This window comes from Macaca fascicularis, chromosome 2 (genome assembly GCF_037993035.2).
Source record: "Macaca fascicularis isolate 582-1 chromosome 2, T2T-MFA8v1.1".
Classification (NCBI taxonomy): Eukaryota; Metazoa; Chordata; class Mammalia; order Primates; family Cercopithecidae; genus Macaca; species Macaca fascicularis.
This window is the reverse complement of record NC_088376.1, coordinates 160,989,855-161,017,508: the sequence shown is the minus strand read 5'-3', so window position 1 is coordinate 161,017,508 and position 27,654 is coordinate 160,989,855. Positions and strand designations below refer to the sequence as shown.

Sequence of the window (27,654 nt, the reverse complement as noted above, 5' to 3'; positions counted from 1 at the left end):
TCCTTTCAGCTTGGAGAAGCTGTTGCTCACATCAGGCACATAACTGTTTCCAAAGCCATAGAAATGTCCAGTTCATGGCAAAAGTAGGGTTTTATTTGTGTTCAGTTTCATGAAGAGTTCAATCAACTTTTTCAGTAAAAGGCCAAATAGTAACTATTTTAGGCTTTGTGGGCCAATTTTTGCCATAACTACACAAATCTACCCTTGCAGCACAAAAGCAACCATAGATATAGTGCAAGTGATTAGGCATGACTGCATTTCAACAAAACTTTATTTATAAAAACAAGCAGGTCAGATTTGGCCCAAGGATTATAGTTGGCTGGCCCCTGGTGTAATGTAACCAACACGTGAGCACAGCTGAATAAGAAGAGGAATAATAACCTTTGCCCATTACTCTCTAAAGGGCTTACTTCTCATTAGACAGATGATTGAGAGATTTAAAATCAGTTTGGAAACTGATGGAGGATGAAGAAAAAGAGGGAGAGAAGAGAGAAGAAAGCAAACATGAGAGGATGGAATTGTATTTATTTCAAATGAGTAATGGAAGAATCAGAGTGGAAAGGGTTCTTTGTAAGGCCTCTGCATAGCAGGCCGACCCTAGTCATCTCTTACCCTGACCAGCTGGTCAGGAGTCACTCACTGAGGCTCAGTGACTCACTGAGGCTCAAGCTATGTGGACTAATCTGACTTCAAGGTCAGGTTTATAGAAACGTATGTGGGCTTCTTTGGGGAAAGTTTATTTGAGACAGTCTTCCTCCGGACCAGTTTCAGGTGTCATTAGCAATGGAGAATCTTCTCATAGAGACAACTGAATGTAGCATGTTCCAGGATTTATTTTTTAAATGCTAGTTCCTGATTCTTCTGGGCAAAGCTGAAGAAGGCAGAGAGACACTGAGACTGTACTGCATCAGCACAGATTGTGGAATGTTTAGGACCATTTCAGTTCCTGAAGAAAGAGCCCCTGAAGAGCTCATAGAAAGGGCTCCCAGGGGAGGAGAGAAGGACCAGGGAGTGCTGCACACTTCTAACAGTCACAGGTATTGTGACTTCTAACAGTTGCAGGTAAACAGGGTCCCAGACCTTCCCATCTGGGACTGATGGACTGGTTGTGAAGAATGTATACTCATTCCACAAATCTAAAAAGGGAATTAATAATGGAAGACTTAAGTGTAAAGTAGAGCACCCAAGACTCTGCTCGGAAAGGTAGATATAAATGATAACCACATAGGTAAATCCCCTGCTTGTGGCTGGGAAGAGAGGGTGAGAAGTAGTCTATCTACAGTTAATGGCCATTTTCTCTAGTTCACAGACCATGCATATTGATTATAGATTCAGAAAGTTACCCTAGCTTTACAGCAATGACTTCTGAACTGTGCTTTCCTGGAATACGAGTTTCAAAAGATGTTAGCAGTTATTTTGCAGGAGAAAGGTTTCAGGGAAACTGAAGAATGAATTGACATTGACAGGAAACTGTTGTGTATCCATTCAAAATGCATTTTTGTTTAGCTGTGTTATCCTAGGAATCTGAGGCAGGAGGATCACGAACCCAGGAGTTCGAGACTGCGGTGAGCTATGATCATGGCACTGCACTCCAACCTGGGCAACATAGTGACACCATGTCTCTAAAAATAATAATACATAAATAAAATTAAATTTAAACAATCATTCTTAGGAGACACATTTTTTAGAGCTCAGAACAGAATATGAACCTAGACAGATGCATATAAAAGATGGTCTAGCAATGGCTTTCAAACTTGTTAAAACACAGGTTGCTGGGCCCCACACCCAGAGTTTCTGATTCAGTAGGTTGGAATGGGATTTGTGTTTCTAACAAGTTCCCAAGTGATGGTGCTGATGCTGGTCCAAGGACCACACTTTAAGACTCACTGTCCTGCACCTGGCTCTATTCCCAACAGATAGGAGGCTCTTTTTACAGTAACAAGAAGTTTCTGTCTGAGGGTTACCACATTACTAGAAATCAATTGGATGGGTTTCCACCATGTGTCAGGCTATATTGGCTGACCCAGCATCAAAGTCAGGGTTAGAAACATAAATGGGCTTATTTGGGGAAAGTTTATTCCAGACAGTCTTCCTCTAGAACAGCTTCAGGTGTCCTTAGCAATGGAGAATTTTCTGACAGAGGCAACTGAATGTGGTATGCTCTAAAATTCATTCTTTAAATGGGGGTTCATGATTCTTCTTAGCAAAGCTGAAGAGGCCAGCTAATAAATCAACACATATTTCCTGACATTTCCTGACAGGGAGACATGTTCCTTCAAACAATGGGAACAAAATTCAAAATGAATTTAGAGGGGAGATAAAATTCAGTTTGAACAATTTCAATCTGAGATATTTGGGGATAAAAAAATACAGATATCGGTTCTGAGGGGACTACTCAAGCAAATGTATATTAGGAAATCAAGGAAGCCCAAGAAGGCCAGAATGTGGACATGAGTCAGCCAAATTGTGGAGTTATGGACAAAAGCTAACAAACACGTCCTGAAACCTGTCACATAAGGGCTGGGACACAAATTCTTTTAACCTCAGGTCAGCCCCAAAGCATGGTACCAATTTCTGTTAACATGCTCTAAAAAATGACATGAAGAACTTAGAATAGTTTCTTGGCATATTAACAACTATCTCTAGAAAAATATGAAGTAGTCCTAAGCAGAAAAGTTTGAAAGAAATTTGGATAGTTAAGCCTGAAAAAAAGTGAAGATGATTCTACCTTTAAATTAATGAAAATTTTTGTCTCTGGCCTTTCATTGCAGTGATAAATTAGGCAAGAATAAATGGCCTTAATTTTAAAATAGATGTAATTTTAGTTAGCTGTGAAGTAAAATCTTCTTTAAAATGGAGTAATGAAACACTGGAGGCTTGTTATTTTGAGCCTGGAAATTTGTAGAGATGCTAATTGTAGCTAACAGTACTTACGCTTTTTTTTTTTTTTTTTTTCTTTTTTTTTGGCAGAGTCTTGCTCTGTCACCAAACTGGAGTGCAGGGGTGTGATCTCGGCTCACTGCAACCTCCACCTCCCAGGTTCAAGCGATTCTTCTGCCTCAGCCTCCCGAGTAGCTGGGATTACGGGAGTGCACCACCACGCCCAGCTAATTTTTGTATTTTTAGTAGAGACAGAGTTTCACCCTGTTGGCCAGGATGGTCTCAATCTCCTGACCTCGTGATCCGCCCACCTCAGCCTCCCACCTTGGGATTACAGACATGAGCCCCCCCACACCTGGCTGTACTTACGCAGTTTAAGTGTCTTTAAAGTTCCATAGAGCTCTTCCTTGGTTCCTGCACAATCTCAAAGCCAATTGAAGAAAGGAATTTCCACAATATTGAAAAAGTCCAGCCGGGCGCGGTGGCTCAAGCCTGTAATCCCAGCACTTTGGGAGGCCGAGACGGGCGGATCACGAGGTCAGGAGATCGAGACCATCCTGGCTAATACGGTGAAACCCCGTCTCTACTAAAAAGTACAAAAAACTAGCCGGGCGAGGTGGCGAGCGCCTGTAGTCCCAGCTACTCGGGAGGCTGAGGCAGGAGAATGGCGTAAACCCGGGAGGCGGAGCTTGCAGTGAGCAGAGATCCGGCCACCGCACTCCAGCCTGGGCGACAGAGCGGGACTCCATCTCAAAAAAAAAAAAAAAGAAAAAAGAAAAAGTCCAAATGCCCACCAACAGGAAAATGAATGAATAAACTGTGATGTATTCACACAGTAGAATATTATACAGCAGTTAAAATCATGGATTATCATAAAATACAACAATATAGGTGAATTTTATTAATATAATATTAAGTGAAAGAAGCTCAGAAGATTACATACAGTATGATACCCTTTTATAATGCTTAAAACAACTAAAAATTTTAAATACATTTTAGGAATATAGGTAGATACAATATAATCATATAAAAGAGAAGACAAGCAATGACCACAATGAAAAAGACTGACAGTACCAAGGGTGGACAAGGACATGGAGTGATAGAAACTCTCATAGAGTGCAGTGGAAAGATAAATTGGTACAACACTTCAGAAAACGTTTTGATAGTATCTACTAAAACTAAAGATACAAAAACTCTATGATCTAGCAACTCCACTTCTAGGTCTATATTCAACATATGTTCACAAAAAGACATGTTCAAGAAAGCTCATAGCTGAGGGTGGAGCAAGATATCAGAGTAGAAGCCTCCACTGATGGTTCCCCCTTGCAGGAACACCATATTTTAACAACTAACTACACACAAAAAAGCACCATCAAAAGAAGCAAAACTCAGGTGAACAATCACAGCACCTGGTGTTAATTTCTTATTGCTCAAAGAGGCACTGAGGAGAGTAGGAAAAACAGCCTTGAATTGCTGACACACCCCTCCCCTATTCCCCCAGCAGTGGCTGTGTGGTGCAAGAGAAAATCTGTGCACTTGGGGGAGGGAGAGCATAGCGACTGGGCCACTTGGCATTGAACTCAGTGCTGAGCTGTCCCAGCAGAGAGAAAAACTGTGCTGGGCTCAGCTGGCATTCGCTGAGGTGGAGGGAGCATTTGGACCAGCCCTAGCCAGAGGGGAATCACCCACTTAAGCAGTTGGAACTCGAGTTTCTGCAAGCCTCACCACCATGTGTTAAAGTGTTCTGGGGTCTTATGTAAGCTTGACAGGCAGTCTAGGACAAAAGGACTGCAATTCCTAAGCAAGTCCTAGTGCTGGGCTAGGCTTAACACTAGAGCAGTGAACTAGGGCAGCAGGTGACCTAGAGAGACACCATCCAGGGTGGCTAAGGAAGTGCTTGTTCCACCCATCTCCCAACCCCGGGTAACACAGCTCACAGCAACTAAAGTGACTCCTTCCTTCTGCTTGAGGAGAGAAGAGCAAAGAGTAAAGAAGACTTGATCTTGCACCTTGGATACAAGCTCAGCCAATGTAGGATAGGGCACCAGGCAGAGTCATAAGGCCTCCATTCCAGGCCCTAGTTCCTTGACAACATTTCTAGACATGCCCTGGGCCGGAAGGGAACTCACTGCCTTGAAAGGAATGAGTTAGTCCTGACAGAATTTATCGCCTGCTGACTAAAGAGTCCTTGGGCCCTGAATAACCAACAGTAATACCCAAGTAGTGTGCCATGGGCTTTGGGTGAGACTCTGAGACGTGCTGGTTTCAGGTGTGACTTACTACCTTCCCAGCTATGGTGGCTATGGCAAAAGATTCCTTCTGCTTGAGAAAAGTAAAGGGTATGTTTACTTGCTGCTACCTTAGGTACCAGTTCAGCCACAAGGTTATGGAGCACCAAGTGGGCTCTTGGGTCCCCGAGTCCAGGTGTAGTCTCCTAGACAGCATTTCTGCTCCTGTCATGGGCCAGAGGGGAGCCCATTGCCTTGAAGGGTGAGTCCCAAGCCTGGCAGCGCTCACCACAAGCTAACTGAGGTGCCCCTGGGCTTTAAGTGAACATATGCGGTAGCCAGGCAGAACTCCCCCTGAGCCAGTAGTGGTGGTGGCCACCAGGAGGGGCTCCTCTGCCTGTGGAAAGGTGAGGGAACAGTGAGAAGGACTTTGTCTTGTGGTTTAAGGGCCAGCTTAGATGCAGTAGAATAGAATGCCAGGTAGATTTCTAAGGTTGTTGACTCAAATCCTGGCTCCCAATTGTGTCTCTGGACCCACCCAAGGCCTGGGGGAACTCACTGCCTTTAAGGGAAGAACACAAGCCTAGTTGGCTTCTTCACCTGCTGATGGCAGAGCCCTAGGACATTGAGGTAGAACATAGATGGTAGCCAGGTAGTGGTTAAATCAAGCAAATTTAACCCAAAGAAGACTACCTCAAGGCATTTAATAATCAAACTCCCAAAAGTCAAGGATAAAAAAGGATACTAAAAGAGCAACAGGAAAGAAACACATAACATACAACAGAGTTCCAGTATGTCTGGCAGCAGACTTTTCAGTGGAAACCTTATAAGCCAGGAGAGAGTGCCATGACATGTTTAAAGTGCTGAAGAAACAAGACCCAGTGATCTGTTGCCTATAAGAAACACACTTCACCTATAAAGATACACACAGGCTGAAAATAAAGGGATGAAAAAGATATTCCATGCCAATGGAAACCAAAAAAGAGCAGGACTAGCTATACTTATATCACACAAAATAGATTTCAAGACAAAAATTGTAAGAAGAGATGAAGAAGGCCATTATATAATGATAAAGGGATCAATTCAGAAAGAGGGTATAACAATTTTAAATATATATGGAGCCAACACTGGAGCACCCAGATATACAAATCAAATATCATTAGAGCTAAATAAAGAGACCACAATACAATAATAGCTAGAGACTTCGACACCCCACTTTCAGCATGGGACTGATCTTCCAGACAGAAAGTCAGCAAAGAAACATCAGACTTAATCTGCAGTATGAAACAAATGGGCCTAATAAATACTTACAGAACATTTCATCTAACAGCTGCAGAATACACATTCTTCTCCTCAGCACATGGATCATTCTCAAGTATAAACCGTATGTTGGGTCACAAAACAAGTCTTAAGGCATTCAAAAAATTGAACAACTTAAAAAATAAATTTAAAAAAGTAATCCCACTTACAATAGTCACAAGTAAAATTAAATACCTAGGAATTAATCAAAGAAGTGAAAGATCTCTACAATGAAAACTATAAAACACTGATGAAAGAAATTGCAGAGGACACAAAAAAAGGAAATATATTCCATGTTCATGGATTGGAAGAATCAGTATTGTTAAAATGTTCATACTGCCCAAAGCAATAAAAGATTTAAGGCAACCCCTATCAAAATACTAATAGCATTCTTCACAGAAATAGAAAAAACAATCCTAAAATTTATATGGAACCACAAAAGACCCAGAATAACCAAAGCTATGCTGAGCAAAAAGAATAAACCAGAGGAATCACATTACCGACCTTCAAATTATGCTGCAGAAGTATGGTAACCAAAACAGCATGGTGCTGGAATAACAACAGCTCAGTGGAACAGAATGGAGAACCCAGAAACAAATCCATACACCTACAGTGAACTCATTTTTGACAAAAGTGCCAAGAACACGCATTGGAGAAAAGAGTGTCTCTTCAATAAATGGTGCTGAGAAAATTGGATATCCAAATGCAGAAGAATGAAACTAGACCTCTGTCTCTCACCATATATAAAAATCAAGTCAAAATGGACTAAAGACTCAAATATAAGACCTCGAACTATGAAATTACTAAGCAAAAACATTGGAGAAACTCTCCAGAACATTGGAGTGGGCAAAAAAATTCTTGAGTAACACTCCAGAAGCACAGGCAGCCAAAGCAAAACTGGATAAATGGGATCACATCCAGTTAAAAACCTTCTGCACATCAAAAGAAACAATCAACAAAGTGAAGAGACAACCCACAGAACTGGAGAAAATATTTGTAAACTAGCCATCTGACAAGGGATTAATAACCAGAATATTAGGAGCTCTAACAACTCTATAGGAAAAAAATCTAATAATCCAATTTAAAATGAGCAAAAGATCTGAATAGACCTTTCTCAAAAGAAGACATACAAATGGCAAACAGGTATATGAAAAGGTGCTCAATATCATGATCATCAAAGAAATGCAAATCAAAACTACAATGAGATATCACCTCACCCCAGTTAAAATGGCTTTTATCCAAAAGACAGGCAATAATGAATGCTGGCAAGGATGTGAAGAAAAGGGAACTCTCATACACTGTTGGTGGGAATGAAAATCACTACAACCACTATGGAGAACATTTTGGAGGTCCCTCAAAAAACTAAAAATAGAACTACCATACAATCCAGTAATCCCACTGCTAGGTATATATATCCAAAAGAAAGGAAATCAGTATATCACAGGGATATCTGCACTTCCATGTTTGTTGCAGTAGTGTTCACAAAAGTCAAGATTTGGAAGCAACCTAAGTGTCCATCGGAAGATGAATGGATACAAAAAATGTGTTACGTAAACACAATGGAGTACTATTCATCCATAAAAAAGAATGAGATCCTGTCATTTGCAGCAACATGAATGGAACTGGAGGTCATTATGTTAAGTGAAATAAGCCAGGCACAGAAAGAAAGACTTTGCATGCTCTAATTTAATTGTGAAAGCTAAAAATTAAAACAATTGAACTCATGAACATAGAAAGTAGGAAGATGGTTACCAGAGGCTGGAGAGGGTAGTCGGGGAGTGGGGAGGAAGCAGGGGTGGTTAATGGGTACAAAATGTAGTTAGAAAGAATGAATAAGACCTAGTATTTGATAGTACAATGGGACGACTATAGTCAATAATAATTTAATTATACATTTTTAAATAACTAAAAGAATATAATTGGATTGTTTGTGACACAAAAGATAAATGCTTGAGGGGGATGGATACCCCATTTACTATGATGTATCAAAATATCTCTGGTACCCCAGAAATATATATACCTGCTGTGTACCCACAAAAATTAAAAATTAGAAAAAGAAAGTTCATAGCAGCACTGTTCATTAAAACCCCAAAGCATTCATTAACAGGAGACTGGATAGGTAAAGTGTGGTAGAATCATAGGAAAATACTATACAATAATGAGAAAAAACAAACTATAGTTACATACAATATAGATAATCTTGCAAATACATTGGACAAAAAAAGCCAGATACTACATAATTCCACTTATATAAAGTTCAAAAACAGGAAAATCCCATCTCTGATGGTAGAAGTCAGAGTACTGGTCATCCTTGGGGAAGGTAATGGCTCTAAGGAGGCATGAGTGGGGGCTTCGGAGTTCTGGTTCTGTTTTTTGATGTGGATGCTGGTTACGTGAATGTTTCCACTGTGGAAATTCATGTATGATTTGTGCATATCTGATGTTTATTATACTTCAAGTAAAAATTTATTTTAAGAGTGAGAGAAAGAAGAGAGATAAAGAGAAGGGAGTAAAAATAGATAAAAATAACAAAAAGGATGGAAGATACGACATATCAATAAGCATAGTTTTCAAAATATATTTCAAAGGATATACAGTATGAATAGGTAGTAAAATCTAAGTAAAATCTTTTTTGCAGTGTTTTTCATGTTTAACGTTTATGTCTATTCATATAGCCATTGTTTTAATAACATTCTACCATATATTTTCCAGTTAAAAGTAATGTAGTTGTCTGTCTGTATCCATGGAAGATTGGTTTGGGACCCCCTCAGATACCAAAATCTGCAGATGCTCAAGTCTCTTATATAAAATGGCATAGTATTTGCCTATAACCTATCTACATCCTCCTGTATATTTTAAATTATCTCTAGATTACTTACAATATCTAATACAATGTGAATGCTCCATAAATAGTTGTTATACTCTATTATCTAAGGACTAATGACAAGAAAAAAAGTCTGTACATGTTCAGTACGGATACAGCCATTCATTTTTTCCAAATATTTTCAATCTGCAGTTGACTGAATCCATGGCTGCAGAACCCACATATGCGGAGGACCAAGTGTACATGTTTATTTTATTAAATTTCAAAAACAAAAAATAAAACAGGGAAGAAACCAGAATTCCATCACTGAGATCTAATCATCCTTAACATTTTGGTGTGTATCCTACCAGTCTTTCTGTCTTATGATTTGTGAAGTTTTTAAAAGGATGGGGTGGGAAGGGAAGCAGGGAATAATCAGCATGTGGTTGAGGATAATGGCTTCTTTGGTGCCAACATGTCACATGTATACATATGTAATAAACCTGCACATTGTGCACATGTACCCTAGAACTTAAAGTATAATAATTTTAAAAAAAAAGAGTCACAAGAACAGGATGTAATACAGGAACCCACTGGTAGGTTACTATGGATGTTTTTTGTTGTAGGTGGTAGATTAATTATTAAAAATAACCTGGGAAATAAAAGTGGGCCAGGTCTCGACCAAGAATGAGGATGTGTCACCAACCAGGGATTATGATCAATCCAATTTTGTGTGCCTGTGGTCCAATTAAAACTAAAAGAATTCTCATAATAAATAGATTCTGTGCTGTAATTGAAAGTAAGTTTAGTCCTCTGAAGTCCTAAACTGACATTTTAAAGACAAACTGTGCACTGACAAATCAAGGGGGAAAAATTACTTCCCTTTTCAGTAAGAAGAAGCTTGCCCTTTGATTACTAAACCTCACATAGTTTTACAATGAGTTGTGAATTCCAGCTCCTGTTCATGATAAAATTGGCCATAATGATTCAAACATTCATGCGTCAGAAGGTTTCAGTGTAAACCAGATAAACTTCCCAGGTCCCTTCTACCTCTAAAATTCTGTATTTTAGATTAATGACCTGGTGTGTCTACCCACTCAATTAATAAAGCAAGAATGACTTTTCCAGACCCTTTCCTGTTAATTACACAGAGAGTTTCAACTGGGGACAGTTCTTATTGCTCACAGCAAAAATTCAGATTTATTGGTTTGTTTTTGTGTTTATATCCCTGTTGCTCTTAATAAAAATGAAAGGTTTAATGTGGTGAGTAAATCATGGTAAAATATGTGCAAGAATATAAAATAATGCACACATAATGTTAGAACACTAAAATGCATGCTTTTGGTTTCTATTTTAGCTACAGTGGAGGCACAGATTTGGCTTACAGCTTCCTAACACTCAAGACAAAGAGGAAAACAGGAGAAGAGAGAAGATTTGTAATGCCTATAAAATAATTTTGGTCAGGTTTTCCAAAGAAAACGAGAATTTCTGTGTGCTTAGAAAGATGTCCCCATGATGTGTTAGAACAGCTTCTATCAGCTCTTGAGAGTCAATGGTTAAATATCTAGAATTTTTACAAATATGTTGTTAAACCATTGATAGCTTGAAATTGACCATAGTGGGAATATTTAGCAAACACTGCAAGTCAGGACTTGTTTTTCTTTTAGAAGCCAGTTTGCCAGCACACCACCACATGTCCCCGGTGGTCCTCAGACAGAGACACTGTATGAGGTCAGGAGAGTTGCAAGTGGTTGGGGAAAGGCTCAGTGTACAACTTTCTATGTACGATAGAAACCCATCCCTCCGGAGTAGAAGAGAACAGAAACATATGCCCGAGACCAGCGAATGATTTCAAAGTTACATCAGCAGTCACCCACCCCACCTGAGTCCTTCTTTCCAATAATACCCTTTGGAATTTCATACCTGGGATTACAAAAATTGCTATGCCCATTGAGGGGCAGACATATCTCCCCATTCAAAGATACACCTAAACAAATGGGAGAATCTCAGGTTACAAACTTTATGCTTTCCACTCAGTCAGCACTTCCAAGCCCGTGTTTCACAGCATCATGAAAAGTGTCCTTCAGGGAAGAGAAAAAATGTCCCATACCAAAATAAGCAATAATCTTTATTGTGGGACTTCTCAGAGCCTTTAAGGAAGCATATGTGCCCCTGTGGCAGAGTGTACATTAGTTCCCAAACTTGTTTTACCTCAGAACACTTCCTAGTGACACATCTTGGGACATCAGACTGGGTAGTCAGGGTTCCTTATGATTTGGAGAGGCAATCCCAGGATGTTATTCCACAGAAATATTTCTTTTATGTAGGACTTGAGGCTCCAGCATTTTTGTTTATAAAAACATGAGTTGCATATCTTCGCTTTTCAAATGAACCACTTCATTAACTCTGTTGGTGTTCATATATCCATCAGCAGAGCTGACTTAAGGCATGAAGGAAACAATTCATGACAAGAAGTTTCTTAATTTCCTGTGGGCTGTGTCCTCAGCAACTCACTCAGTCCTATGATGGACACAGAGTTTGTTATGTTGCACGCAGTACACACAAGTATACATCCACTCAACCATCATCATGGAGCCCCTCCATGTGCCAGGCCGTGGATGGGACAGACCTGGCCCTGTCTTCAAGGAGCTCAGGATACAGCGTTAATGAATGTCAGCTTCCTCTATTTACAGCCTTTCTTTGCTTTGTCTAGGCTTCTGCCTCCCCACTTTGCTCTGTGCCCTGTGCTGCTCCTCACCACTCTTGTTCATCCTTTTCCCTCCCTTCCCTGATAGCTTTTTCCAATGACTCACAAGAACCCAGCTCAGCTGCTGTTCATTATGCTCCTGTCTTTGCATTTTTCCAACTCAATTAAGCCATTACCAGAACTAAATGAGGCATGGACTCCCCAAAAGTCACACCTGTTGTCAGGGAGATGGAGGGCAAGACTGTGTACAGCTGGCAGGCAGACAGCAGAAGCCGGGCTTGGGCTTGCGGGAGGCAGCCAAGGGTGACCGGGCAATTTGTGTTTCCCCCAGCACTGAAAGAGGGCCCTCATTTTAAAACAAGATGTGCCTTGCTTTGGTACAGAAGGAATGAAGTCTGATATAGAACTAGGGATGGCCGTATTAGTGATGGCAGGTAAGATGTCCCTAATTCTTTGGCAAATGTGCACCAGCTATGTATAGAAACCCATCTTGTGGGTCTCTTCAGCAAGAGGTAAAGGAAGCTGCAACCACAGCCAGGCACATGAGTTTGGTGATTATTGATTAAACTTTTTCAGGTTTATTTTTCCTGTTCACCCTCATTAAAACATACACATTTCACCTTTCTGCAATAGTGGCTTCAAACCTTACTGTTAGTATCTTTATGATCATTGTGATGAAAGATGACAAAGATTACAGTACAATAAACCAGAGACATAGCAGTGTACTCACCTTACGAAGATAAATTCTATTGGAAATCAAATTTAGTCTTATAACTATCTTTTTCCTAGGCAACCTAGAATTTTTTTTTGCAATCTAGGAATTCAGAAGTAGTAGCCTTTGAGCTTACTGTGCCTTTAATTTACTGAGTGATTTTATGTTCAAAAGGTCAGCGCCTGCGTTTTCTCTATTTGAAATGGGAGCAAAATCATTCTGCTCTAGAGATTCACAATTTCCAGAAATGTTAAGGCCAAGAGGTGAGAGTAGGGGTGGTTTTTATTTGGAAGAAAATTGAAACGTGGTAGTGTTCACTCCTAACGTTGTTTTGCTATCCTCTGTTAACTTGTCTTGACTGCGGAACTTGGATTAGCCACATACCTACTCTTGGAACAGCAAGTTCAACAGACATTTTTAGAGCATCCGTTTAGTACCAGGTTCTTTGTTTGATGCTGAGGATGCAGCTGTGATCATGGAGAAGCCTCTGCCTACAGGAACCGTCAGTCTTGTGGGGTGACCCCTTCCCTGTCCTGTCCAGGAATTGCCCAACCAGCCTCTCTTCTTTACTGGGCACACTTCATACATTTATTCAACAAATATTTGTGAATCATTTGTGCCAGGTGCTGTGCTGGGTGCTAGGCAGCAATGGTGAAGAAAAGAGACAGGCCTTGGCCTCATGAAGTTTCTGGTCCCTGTCTTGACTTAATTCTCTTTCCCAGCAAACACCAGACAGAGAATATCATTCTTTGCTCTGTGCTCCCTCAATACTTAATCCATGCCTCTTTATAGCATTTAGATCACCGTCCTTATAATACACCTTTCTGTCTCTTTTTAAACCATGAGCACCTTGAAGGCAAAAATTTCAACTTTCTTTCCCTAGTGTCTTGCACTCCCTAGTATCTAGCACATAGAGAGCTCAATAAATGGTTTTTGAATGAGTAAATCATTGCATGAATTTGTAACTTCATGAACCCATGGAACACATTGACCAGTCTGCCCTCATCTTCCATCTCCGATCCTTGGCTGAAGAGCCTAGTAAGCCATTATCTGTCCATACTGAAACACTCCTCCTGATGTCAAGAACCTTTTAAGCATAAAACCACCTGGTGCACGGGTCATTTCTTCTTCCAAGATGTATCTGCCATTGAGAGAAAGAACAAATATTAGCTTCAGCTTTGCAATACTCATTTGCAGGAAAGCAAGCATGATTATATATGATTTAAATGGAATAAATGTATAGTAAGGAGAACAAATGAGTTTATTTGTGATTCTTTGCTAGATACTGTTGGAGATAACTACAGTAAGAAAAAATATATATATAATAACAGTGGTTTAAACCAGTCAGAAGCCTTTTTTCTCTGTCAGGCAAAAGTCCAGGAATAGTTCAATACTAAGGTTCTGCGCTATGAAATGCTTAGTTCATGGCACCATCATTCCCTAGGTGGTAGCTCCTTGTTCAAGATGGTCTCCAGCTGTCATATCCACCTCCGTGCAGCAGAACAGAGGAAGTGGGGAGAAGGGATGAGGGGCAACCAGGAGTCAAGTACAAAGAAGATAAAGCTTTTACAACATGGAAGGTGGAAGGTGGTGGGAGCCTGAACAAAGGCACTGGCCACAGGAGTGTGTAGGAGAAGGCAGAGAGGGAAGCAATGGCAGAATCACAGGACCAGGAGACTGGATGTTGGAGGAGAGGGAGATGGTGGATCTAGAATGACCCTTAGCTTTGAAAGTAAATTCAACCCTGGCAACTGGACTCAAAAGGGTGGTTTGAAGAATACATTAGACTGAGAGAGTTAACTGCTGCAAATTGACCCCAAATCTCTCCTTCCTTTATTCCTTCTTGCCATGAATTTTCTGTTGAATGAACTAATTAAGTTAATAAATTTCTCCAAGTAGTTAATATTTCACAGGAAAAATTTAACAGGTCTCAGTGACTAACCCTAGCCAGTTATAATGTTCCCTCTCCTACCTAATTCAGTCCACGGGACTCCTTAAAATTCTGAGTTCTTAAGGCATTCTTAAGTCAAGTGCCAAAACTGCTCACTTGAGTAAGCTGAATATACAAAGAATCTATTTCCCCATCTAGAAGGTGGACTTGGTATTACCCTCATTACAAAATTGTTGTGAAGTTTAAAATACCTAGAATGTTTAAGGGACCTGGTACAATGCCTGGATCAATAAATGCTAGTTTCTCTTTCCAAAGTACTTTCTTTTTTAATGCTTTTATTTGACAAACATTTATTCAGCATTTCCTATTTTAGACACTGTACTAAGTGCTGGAGGGCAAAGTTAAATTTAGAAAAAAAGTTACTTTTTTTCACTTCTGAGTGTTAAGGTAAATTCTGATCATTTAGACCAGCATGCCTACCCCCTGGACTGGGAGCTCCTAACAATGTAAACATGCATGTGTTTGTCACCTTTATATTCCCAGTACAGGTACTTATTAAATGTATGAGTGAACATATGTCCAGGGTCCAAGTAATGAAGCCAAAAATCTAAAAGCAGGACTAGCGTCAGAAAACTGGGGTGGTCATGGATGTTCAGACATTACAGGAGGAGATTCCATGAAAACTGAGTGTCTGCTGGGGTGGTCCTTCCACCTGAGGCCCAGCACACTCTGCTAGGAATGCTGTTGGAGGAGAAGGTGGAATTCCTAAGGACCAAGAGGCACCATATGACAACGATTAAGAGATTGGGCTCTGGAATCAGACATTTATGAACATAACTATAATAAAGTGTGATGAACCTTCCAAGAGGGAAGCTCAAGATCCAAGATTTATATAAGAGACTATGTTCTTATAGGTGGACCTCCCTCACCTAAGGGTTCAGGGAAGGCCTCCTTCAAGAGCCTTGCAAATTGCTCACTGCACAACTGAGGGGTTAATGTGGGCTGAAATCCAACCTGTGTTCCACTAAAGCTGTGCACCTTGACTCAAAGCTGTGTGCGCCCCAGAAGGAGCTCTTTTCCTCATTCACCTGAAGGCCTACAGTTCACCCAGACACACCCCACAATTATGGACATCTGAAAGCTGAAAGATAAGTAGATGTTTTCCAGGCCAAGTTTAGGCCAGAGGGACCAAGGAGGGGAACAGCAAGTGTGAGGTCTGAGCATTTTAAAAGCCTGATGTCCTTGAGGAACTGAAAGAAGTTCAGCAAGGTTGAAGTGTGACATTCAAAGAGAAAACTGACAAGAGTGGAAGGGTATTCATTAAAGCCAGTATTTTCTATGAGTTTACTAGTTACATTGTGCTAATGGCTGGCTCTCCATGCATTATTTTGTTTAGATCACAGACATTAAGTGACTTGCCCAAAGTCATATTAGAAAGTAGTGGAACTATGATTCAAAGCCAGGTTTAACTCCAGAGCCTGTGCTCCAAAGCACTTGTCCTGTGGCATCCAAAGATTTGCAAATTGCAAAAGAGCAAAACTGGAGATGGGAATGCCAGTTAAGAAATAGTTGCAGAAATCTGGTTAAAAATGATAGTAGGGCTAGGCATGGTGGTTCACACCTGCAACCCTAGCATTTTGAGAGGCCAAGGTGGGAGGATCACTTGAGCCCAGGAGTTCAAGGCCAGCTGTGGGCAACAGAGTGAGACCCCATCTCTACAAAAGAAAAAATTAAAAATCAGCCAGGTGTGGGTAGCATGTGTTTGTAGTCCCAGCCACTTAAGAGGCAGAGGTGAGAGGACTGCTTGAGTCAGGGAGGTTGAGGTTGTAGTGAGCTGTGATGGCGCCACTGCATTCCATCATGGGTGACAGAGCCAGATTCTGAAAGACAGAAGGGGAAGGAAGGAAGGAAGGAAGGAAGGAAGGAAGGAAGGAAGGAAGGAAGGAAGGAAGGAAGGAAGGAAGGAAGGAAGGAAGGAAGGAAGGGAGGGAGGGAGGGAGGGAGGGAAGAAGGAAGGGAGCGAGCGAGGGAGGGAGGGAAGGAGGGAAGGGAGGAGAGGAGAGGAGAGGGAAAAAGAAAAAGAAAAAAAAAATGATGGTAGACTGAAAATAGTCTTGGAAATGGTGAGGAGTAAATGGATTCCAGAGAGGTTTAGGAAGTAGAATCTATAGGGCTTGGGGGTTGTTTAAAAATGAAGGACAATTATGAGAACAGAAAGAAGAAAAGATGGCTCCTTATTTTGTGTCTCTGTGGATGGCGTGTAATCTTCTAAAATAGAAAACAGTGAAGGAGAAACAAGTTCGGTAGGGAGGTGAGTTTAGGACCTGTTAAATTCAAAGAATCTGTGGAACATTCATGTGGCAGTGTCCAGTTGGCAGTCCAGTGCTTGGCCCTGAACCTCAAGGCAGGCTGGATATTTAGCCCCATCAACCTGTAATTGGTAATTGACTCACAGGGTGAGTGAGATAGGGTGTTGGTTAAGCTGGTCTTGAACTCCTGACCTCAGGTTATCCACCTGCCTCAGCTTCCCAAAGTGCTGGGATTATAAGCATGAGCCATTGCACTCGGCTTCATCCTATATTTTCTAAAAGAACTTACGTGCTGAATAAAATATCACTAATGTTATTATAACAAAAGGGGCTGCTGCTACTAATAGGCCAAATTTATGCCTCATTCACACAGGAAAATGAATGGATTAAAATCCAGCATCAGCACCAGCGGAGGTCTTAGGTTATCAAAGGCCTCTTTAAAATTTGACCTTTCATAACCTAACACAGTTCTTCCCCAATATGGGCAATTGAAGTTTCCTGTATTTTACATAAGTGCTATAAAAATGTGACTCCAAGCCAGGCCTTTTCAATCTGCCATCCCTAGACCCCTCTAAATGGAAATTCTGAGCCACCTCGGTTGCAGTAGTCGTAACAAGATGGGATTTAGGTTTAGCTGAATCCATTTTGTCTTTCTTTTCTTTTAGAAGGCATCACAGGAGGCCTCTACATGATGTGGCTTCCAAAGACTCAAGGACCACCCACCTTACAAGTCTGCAATGAAGAAGGCAGAAATGGAGATTCAAACACCACTTCTTCTATTCTTTTATTAATCACTCTGTAGACATGTGTCCCCACTGCAGGGAGTGAACTGCTCCAAGGGAGAAAACTTCTGGGAGCCTCCAAACTCCTAGCTGTCTTGTCCCTCGCCCTGGAGAGAAGGCAGAACCATGGCATTTTATTGCTGCTTCTGGGTCCTCTTGGCACTCACCTGGCACACCTCTGCCTATGGGCCCGACCAGCGAGCCCAAAAGAAAGGGGACATTATACTTGGCGGGCTCTTTCCTATTCATTTTGGAGTAGCAGCTAAAGATCAAGATCTCAAATCAAGGCCGGAGTCTGTGGAATGCATCAGGTAAGAAGAGGGGCCTAATCTGCCAGTCTCTTCTCTTCTGAGTGGTTGGAGAAAAGCTGCACCAAACCCAAAATATTTTTTTCAAACTTTGTCCTATCTTTTCAAGGATAGTGATTGATTGGTAATCATGCTGAAGCTTATTGCCCCCACAACCTGCCTTTTTTTTTTTCTTGAAGACTTCTTTTTAAATAAAATGTTAATTATGTTAAGTAGAAAATCCATGCATGGCCTGTTAAAGCACCTGGTGGTCATTTGGTGACCAAATTATCATCATTCACCTGACAGCAGTGTTGCTTAATGGAAGACTAAGTACCTAGAAGGAAATTTATTGCAGGTCTTGCAAACCTGAGTAGTAAAATCCCCCATTGACCTTACATGCTCCAGTGGATAATAATACCTGAGTGCTGGCTGCCTCACTCTTTTCCTTTCTTTCTTTCTTTTCCTTTCTTTTTTTTTTTTTTTTTTTTAGGCATTTAAATTGAAAGAAACCACAGTAGTCAGCATGACCCAGGCATCTTCAAACTGTAAAATGTAGTCCATAGCATTTTGGAACTACGGCCATTAGAAAGTCTTTTGCATAGGAAGGTTGCCACCCTCCCCACCCCTCATCCCACCGCACCAAGACAGAATGCATCTAACTCTCTCAATGGATTCTCTCTGCAGCTGCTTGAAGAGAGCTAATGTCTCATCAAATATTTTCTTCTCCAAGCCACAGTCTGTTTTATGGTCATTTTCTCCATGATATGCTTTCCAGATCCATCATCATCCTGCTTGTCCTCCATCTGATGCCCCCTAATTTACTGTGACCCTTTTAGAATATAGTCTCCAGGGTGAAGCACATCTCTTTAAAATAGGATCTGACTTCTGCAGAATACAGTGGACTGTATGTCACCTCCCCTGATCTACACTGGAGACTATGACTGTGCTCCAAATCTGGACCCATCTTCTAGAGAGACTTGCAACTTCCCGAAGGGATCCAACACTTTTCCTTGCTCTTCCCAATAGCTGGAAAATGAAAATGAAAACTAGAATTGTTCCAAGAAAACTAGATTTCTGTTCATGTTCTAATGAGAGCTAGTACATTGATAATATTTTCATATTTTTCTTATGAATGCAGGAAATCTAAGTGCAGAATTGCACTGATGCTGATGGCATCCTTCACATAACCCATGTGGACAAATATTCTGTTGCACCCCGCTGCACAGAGCTGTACATGTGCCGTGTGTATACAGACCTAAGATCAAGCAAAAGGCTTGCCCTAAAATAATATATATTTTCAAATTATGTTAAAGATAATAAAATTAGCTTAGCAGCATAGTTGTTTAATGTAAAAAAAAATCTGTAATATTTCATAATAACTTTGTAGGTTTAAAACAAATAGTTAAAGAAATACATGGGCTGGGCACGGTGGCTCAAGCCTGTAATCCTAGCACTTTGGGAGGCCAAGACGGGTGGATCACGAGGTCAGGAGATCGAGACCATCCTGGCTAACACAGTGAAACCCCGTCTCTCCTAAAAAAAAATACAAAAAACTAGCCGGGCGAGGTGGTGGGCGCCTGTAGTCCCAGCTACTCGGGAGTCTGAGGCAGGAGAATGGCGTAAACCCAGAGGCGGAGCTTGCAGTGAGCTGAGATCCGGCCACTGCACTCCAGCCTGGGTGACAGAGCGAGACTCCGTCTCAAAAAAAAAAGGAAATACATGAAGGAAACATAAAGAAAATGGTAAACAGAAAACATCACATTAAAAGTTAGACCAAGAGCTTAGGGAACCTAACAATACAATGCAGTACAAAAGATAGTATATCTCACCTCCTGTCACTGTCACTGAGTTCAAGTAGTGAACCTCACAATATAAAGAAAGAACCTGGCGAGTTTTTTCCTCTAGACACAAATACACTGATTCAGCACATTTCCTGAGCCCTCATGCTGAGCAAAGTGCTGGGGAAGTGAAAACTATGTCTCTGACCCTATTTCTCTTGTTAACTTGTTTGATTTTTATTTAAAATGTTCTTCTTTGAAAAGCAATGCATGTTCATTTTTTAGACATAAAGTATAAATAAGCCAAAAGCACGTAATTTTAAAACTAAGCATTCCACCACCCAGACATGACCACTGTTGTACACCCCAGAATAACCACTGTCTGTGTATGGCTTTCATAGGTTTGTTATTTGTTTGCAAAAATGAGATCATTCATGTCTCTTTCCCCTTGACCTTCAGGAATGTCATAGTCTAAACTTACGACTCTGCAAATCTGATCTGAGATTATTTTTAGGCACCCACATATTAATATCCTAATCTATTTATGTTTACCCTCGTCTTTTTCTTGTACATCTGCATATTGCTTTTATTTAAGTGTCTCACATTAGCTACTTCAAATTCATTACTGGAGAAGACAGATACAAATTATTCAATGAACTACAAATAGCAATCTTTTATTTTTATTTTTCTTTTTATTATTGTCATTATTGCTCTCTGTCTCTGTGTGAGGCACCGTGCTGAAGATTTTGCATAATTATCTTATGTCATCATCTTTACAGTCACCCTGTAAGGCAAGTGTTATCCTCCTTTTATTTTTATTTATTTATCTATTTATTTATTTTTGAGGTGAAGTCTCATGCTGTCACCCAGGCTGGAGTGCAGTGGCACAGTCTCAGCTCACTGCAACCTCCATCTCCCAGATTCAAGTGATTCTCCTGCCTCAGCCTCCCATGTAGCTGGGATTACAGGCACCCACCACCACGCCTGGCTAATTTTTGTATTTTTAATGGAGACAGGGTTTTGCCATGTTGGCCAGGCTGGTTTTGAACTCCTGACCTCAAGTGATCCACCTGCCTCGGCCTCCCGAAGTGCCGGAATTACAGGCGTGAGCCACCACGCCCGGCCATGTCATCCCCATTTTAACAGAGAGGGCTCTGTACAGAGCATGCCATGAAGCCAGAGAGTAGTAACAGTTCCATGATTCAAACCCAGCTTTGCCCGGTCTTTAAGTCATTGACTAGAAAGCTTCCCATTTTCTTCCACTTCTTCTTTCTTCCAGGTATAATTTCCGTGGGTTTCGCTGGTTACAGGCTATGATATTTGCCATAGAGGAGATAAACAGCAGCCCAGCCCTTCTTCCCAACTTGACGCTGGGATACAGGATATTTGACACTTGCAACACCGTTTCTAAGGCCTTGGAAGCCACCCTGAGTTTTGTTGCTCAAAACAAAATTGATTCTTTGAACCTTGATGAGTTCTGCAACTGCTCAGAGCACATTCCCTCTACGATTGCTGTGGTGGGAGCAACTGGCTCAGGCGTCTCCACGGCAGTGGCAAATCTGCTGGGGCTCTTCTACATTCCCCAGGTACTCACGCCTTCTCAGATGGGGCACTGGGAGCAGGATCAGAAGAAGCAGACTTGGGGGTGCCATGCCCAATATCCATACAGTTTGCTGTTTTCTTATCTCTGGCACAAAAGACCTATGATTTAGTTGATATGCTGTATCATGACCATTTGGGATTTCTGAAACTCCAGTGTCCACAGTGTCAATGATTCCTTCACTACTCTTCCAAAATTCTTTTAAATGTATCTTGCATAAAACTGTGTCTTTTTTTAAAAAGAGGCATTCAATTATTTATTTCCCACTCTATTCCTTTAGTAAATGCTTTTTTCCCTTCTGCTTTTACTAAAAGGAATCAGAGCATATGAGGTAAATCCCACCTCTCAAATTCAAAATATCTGTCCCTAATTCCATTTCCTGAAAAGTCTCTGCTTCTCTACTGTCTGGTTGAAACTTTAACTCAGAGGGAAGCAGAGCATATTTTCTCACAATACAGGAACTTAATCATTGTGTTGCATATTCCAGAAATGGAGAAAATTCTATTTCATTCAACAAATATTTATTCAGTATATATGTATAAGCAGTCTCCACTTAGCAGGAACTCAGCCTAGGTGGAGAGATGGCTGCATTTTCATATACTAACAGTTTATTGAAGCAAGTGCTTTAATAAACATTCAATGGTATATTTTTTCACCAAAAAAAGATAACGAATGTGAAATGCCATTTTATATCCTGGCATTTTCCTTCTTAACATTATAGAGCAAAGCATTTTTCAGTTTAATATTTATGAATCTATGACATCATTTTATAATAGTGAAAAAATGGAAACAACCTAAATGTCTGTGGGTGGGAGAATTAGCTCAATTGTGATGCATCCTTACACTAAGTTTGAAATTAAATTATAAACTACACCTTAAATTTATTTTTTTGAATGCTTAATATTTAAAATTTGTAAGAGTACCTTTGATAAATTTACATTTCTATGTTGGGAGGGCTCCATGGTTTTTTTTGGTTTTTGGTGTTTTTTTTTTGGTGATTGCCATTATCTCTTTATATACATGAGACAAGAGATAGTTTTGTCATTATTTACGGAATCCTTACTCCAGGGAATTAAAGGTATTTCCCATGGGGAAGCCCTGGCTTTGTAACTTTTGTGCCAAAGTGATCTGACAAAGCCTGTATCAGTAAACGTGCTGCGTATATTCAAATTTAGATACACAGTTAAAGTAAGTTATTGTTACACCATAGCCAACAGGCTAAGATGTCAAGTAAAGAAAGAACATGAAAGGTGGCAGGGGGCGGGAGGAGTGTTAATTCTTTGTGGTTTGGATGAAAGATAAGGTTAAGTTGAATTTGAATTATAAAAGTGCTTTGATTATCAATCAAACCAACATAAGTCTATCTACAGTAGGGGTTCTCTGCCATGTCTGCCATGGCTACCTATTGGAATTACTTAGGGAGCTTTAAACATACTGGTGCCTAAGTCCCACTCCCCAAAGAACAAGCTTTAATTGAGCTGAGATGCAGCCTAGGTGTCAGGAGGTTTTAACACTCCAGAAGTGATTCTAATGTGCAGCTGGGCTGGGAGCCACTGCCCTGCCGGGTGGGGTCATGAACCCAGGGGTATTTTGTATGCCAGCCACGCCACCAAGTGGATGGAACAGGCAGACCAGCTAGACAAATTGCGGTTGGAACAGTTTTCTGAATCATTCATGAAATTCTCCCCTCTTACAATAAAAAAAGTTTTGTGTGTTTCTGAGGGTTTTTTTGGGGGGTTGGGACACAAAATGGTATTTACCCCACTTTAGAGTTGCTTTTAAAAACTTGGGAAACATTATAAATATATCCCTTAAGAGAACATATCCATGAGGAATATTATTGGTTTTAATTTTTTTATTCCATTAAAGCCCTTTTGACCTGTTTTTCAAAAACTCAAGAAGCAAGCAATAATGGATGGATTTTTTTAAACGGTAGGTTTTGTGTTTGCAAAAATCTGATTCAGAGGCCTATCGTTTGGGTCTGCTAACAGAATTCTCTGAAAACAGTAACATCTAAACAAATTATTTAATTTAACCACCTGCCTCATGAAGTTCTGTTGTATTTTGAGAATACCTTATTCTGATAAAGGAAAAAATAATCAATTTTATACTATACCTTCTAAAATAAAAGCACTTGTCAGAAAACAATCATACTTGCTTTTTAGTCAAGTTGGCCTCATTTTTTCACAGACCAACACCTTTTATGTTTCTAATGTAGAAACTATCCATTGATAAGAAGAAACGCTTTGGAAAATTTTATTTAAAAATATTGGACATGGAAAATTAATTGTTTTAATTGGTGAGAGATATTAAAAAGGCATTCACCCAAATACCTTTGACTTGTTTTCTTAAGAAGTTCAAAATCTCTCTGGAAAAACTAGAGAACACAAGGTATTAAGCTACTTCATTTCCTAGAAGAAATTCTATTTGTGTTAAAATGTTTCGTTCTTCAGAAAAAATGTTCCCATAACTTGGAACTTCCTAAGTGGTGAGCCTTGATGACACAGAGTGCTGCAAATGAGCTGAAGCCAGCCTCATCAAAGATGTGGATCCCCTCAAGCTTTGGGGTGGCCAGGTGGGGCCTGAGTGGTCAGAGCACTCCCACCAGGGTTGATCAGCTTCTTCCATTTGCTCCTTGTGTTGCCATAATGTGAAAAGAAGTGGGAAAGCTCTGCACTAACTAATGCTTTACATGGTATTTGGCTACTTCTTCAAGCAACGATCTCTTAACGTCAAGGGCAAGACTTTCTTCCCCTGGTAGTCCACACCCTTGCTCAGATGCAGAAGTGGCTATGTCTTAGAGAGTGCAAACATGTCAAGACAGCTTATCCAGGGTTCCTGTTTAGCCTCTAAGATTTTCGAGACCCACATCAAAAGCCTGTCAAGCAGGCTTGGCCATCACCTATAAATGAATAAAGGAAAGGGCTCTGGAAGGTGCTTCCCAATGGAAGATTCTTCACAATGCTACCTTCAAAAGTGGGTCTGGTCATAAAATCAATCCAACAATAGAGGGATGGAGAGGAAGGGAGGTTTTTCTGATGATATTTAATTACACACGTCATTGTTATTGTGATGCAGGGGGATTGAGCCTAATGGTCTAATTGAGCCTAAAAGAAACAGTTCTCAGAAATGACTGCAATTAAGGTTACTTTTTTCTAAAGTACTGGGGTGCGGGGAGGAGAGGGAGGAGGAGGAATAACCAGAGGATGGGAAGAGAGAAATTAGGTAGAATAAGAAAAGGGAATTCCCGGGGACTCCTCTGAAAAGCCTTAAGTTTATAATCCATGGGGAACCTGATTCCTTCCAGAGGCAGATTATGGACAAAGTGTTTATTGCCGTAAAGGGAAGTTAAACTGTTCAGATCAGAAGCTGAGCACAACAGGCCAAAGTTGTGTACGTGGATATACTATAACCAATGAGGCAGCACAGAGGAGGTTAGAGGAAACATGAAATGGTGCATAAAGACTCTTCTTGAAAGGCTAAGCACATCCCACTATTGTTGGGTTGATTTTATGGCCAGACCCAGTTTTGAAGGTAGCATTGTGAAGAGCCATCGATTGGGAATTGGGATGCTCCCTCATAGACTGAAAGGTGCTTAAGTGCTCACGCTGGAGTGGAACAGATGCTGCTTTTCCTTACACTTTCTTTCATCCTGTACACAGTGAACAGCATAGTTGATAAATGAGACCAAGGCATGCTCAGAAAGCCACCTCCACAACAGCCTGGAGGCTCACTCAGCACCTCCTCACTCACTCACTCACTCATTCACCATGTTCTTGGTTCTCTCCAGGTCAGTTACGCCTCCTCCAGCAGACTCCTTAGCAACAAGAATCAATTCAAGTCCTTCCTCCGAACCATCCCCAATGATGAGCACCAGGCCACTGCCATGGCAGACATCATTGAGTATTTCCGCTGGAACTGGGTGGGCACAATTGCAGCTGATGATGACTATGGGCGGCCAGGGATTGAGAAGTTCCGAGAGGAAGCTGAGGAAAGGGACATCTGCATTGACTTCAGTGAACTCATCTCCCAGTACTCTGATGAGGAAGAGATCCAGCATGTGGTGGAGGTGATTCAAAATTCCACGGCCAAAGTAATCGTGGTTTTCTCCAGTGGCCCAGACCTTGAGCCCCTCATCAAGGAGATTGTCCGGCGCAATATCACAGGCAAGATCTGGCTGGCCAGTGAGGCCTGGGCCAGCTCCTCCCTGATCGCCATGCCCGAGTACTTCCACGTGGTTGGAGGCACCATTGGATTTGCTCTGAAGGCTGGGCAGATCCCAGGCTTTCGGGAATTCCTGAAGAAGGTCCATCCCAGGAAGTCTGTCCACAATGGTTTTGCCAAGGAGTTTTGGGAAGAAACATTTAACTGCCACCTCCAAGAAGGTGCCAAAGGACCTTTACCTGTGGACACCTTTCTGAGAGGTCACGAAGAAAGTGGAGGCAGGTTTAGCAACAGTTCGACAGCCTTCCGACCCCTCTGTACAGGGGATGAGAACATCAGCAGTGTTGAGACCCCTTACATAGATTACACACATTTACGGATATCCTACAATGTGTACTTAGCAGTCTACTCCATTGCCCATGCCTTGCAAGATATATATACCTGCTTACCTGGGAGAGGGCTCTTCACCAACGGCTCCTGTGCAGACATCAAGAAAGTTGAGGCGTGGCAGGTGCGTCCTTCACTTATATAGCAATTTGCTGTATAATAAAGCAGAGTTGGGCTTCTACTCCAGGCAAGAAAAATAGTGGTTACTTGAAAAGGGCAATATTTATTTATTTATTTTTTTTTTTTTTTTTTTTTGAAACGGAGTCTCGCGCTGTCACCCAGGCTGGAGTGCAGTGGCCGGATCTCAGCTCACTGCAAGCTCCGCCTCCCGGATTCACGCCATTCTCCTGCCTCAGCCTCCCGAGTAGCTGGGACTACAGGCGCCCGCCACCTCACCCGGCTAATTTTTTGTATTTTTTAGTAGAGACGGGGTTTCACCGTGTTAACCAGCATGGTCTCGATCTCCTGACCTCGTGATCCGCCCGACTCGGCCTCCCAAAGTGCTGGGATTACAGGCTTGAGCCACCGCGCCCGGCCGAAAAGGGCAATATTTAAATGAGGCCACTAAATGGAGTGTTGGATTCAAAGTACTTTTTTTAAATCTTGAGCAACTGACTTGAGCAAAATTGATAGTAATTTGATTATCTATTTAAAGCCTTGAGTCAACTGTTCTTTAGTCCAGTGGTTCAGAATAACTAAAGTATGGTCCCCAAAAGTTTTCAAATATCCCAGAACAGATTTAGTAATGAGTGGGGTATTTTTCTAATGTCTAAATTATCAATATTGTTCCCTTGTGAGTAAAGTATCTTTTGAGTACCTATTATGTTCCATATACTAAGTGGCATAAAGCTAGTATTATTGTGTTCAGTCACCACTTTTGCCATTACATTACGACAGCCTATACCAAGCCACCCAGCAGGTCAGCTAAGTGCGACTTAGGACAAAAGCAAATCAAAGGCACAGAAAACAAAAACTCTTTGTAAAAAGATTTGATATTGAATGTTTCAAAAAGAAGTACTGAAGTCGTTATCGTAGGAAAAATCAGAACTTCAGAGGAGTTCCCACACTTGTTTAGCCTTGTTTTGTATTTTTGAATTACACACAGGACAGACATCATAATCTTTTTCATTTCAAGAGCTTATATCCTAAATAGCTGTTTGGGTCTTGCATATGTGCCTTATTTTTTCAATCAGACCATGTTTTACACTCCTTTTGTATTTTCCTTAGTTCCAAACTGACCTATCAGAGAGACTGCATGACAGTGGAGAGGGCGGGGACTCCTGAATTTGAATGGAATGTCCCAGCCTCCAGTGCCCCCATTTCCTAGCTGTGTGATCTTAGGCAAACCATGGTTGTAAGTCACAGTGTCTCCATCTGTGACACAGACTTAATGTCTAGCTTACTTTCCACTCAAGGTTCTTTTGACTTAGGTTCGTGACATTAAATGACATGATATATGTAAAAGCAATTTGTAAACTTTCAAACTCTAAACAGATGTATGATTATTATAGTAGAATTTCAGTACACCTCTAATTTATCCATCATTGAGATAAAAATGATAACTAGAACAGCTTTGTGTACAGAACCCAACCACCACAAACCCTTTGGGAAGGATAACAAGAAGCAAAAAGCATACAACTTGTATCAGTCACTGTAGAGATTCTCATGAAAGACAAGGAGTGACTGTCTAAGTTGGTCGAATGAGTCAGAATCTACAAGTTCTCAGCCCTTCTTTTATGGGAACCTCTCACCCAACCATCACTGTTGGCTAAAATTTCTAACTTCTGTGGGGTACTCAGAGCTTCCTTCTTCACATGGAACCCC

At 41.0% G+C, this 27,654-nt stretch overlaps 1 protein-coding gene across 4 annotated transcripts in view; it reads left to right on the top strand.

The window, feature by feature from the left end:
* CASR (calcium sensing receptor) overlaps positions 1-27,654 on the top strand; it is a 100,141-nt gene that overhangs the window by 48,186 nt on the left and 24,301 nt on the right. For 3 of the 4 annotated variants that reach the window (XM_015446364.4, XM_074033329.1, XM_005547996.5), the window contains exons 2-4: positions 17,495-17,922; positions 20,959-21,265; positions 25,070-25,954. In XM_015446364.4, the coding sequence (XP_015301850.3) occupies positions 17,738-17,922; positions 20,959-21,265; positions 25,070-25,954 (1,377 nt within the window). In that variant the 5' untranslated portion in view covers positions 17,495-17,737. The remainder of the gene's footprint in view (positions 1-17,494; positions 17,923-20,958; positions 21,266-25,069; positions 25,955-27,654) is intronic. The other variant, XM_074033328.1, reaches the window with a different exon arrangement.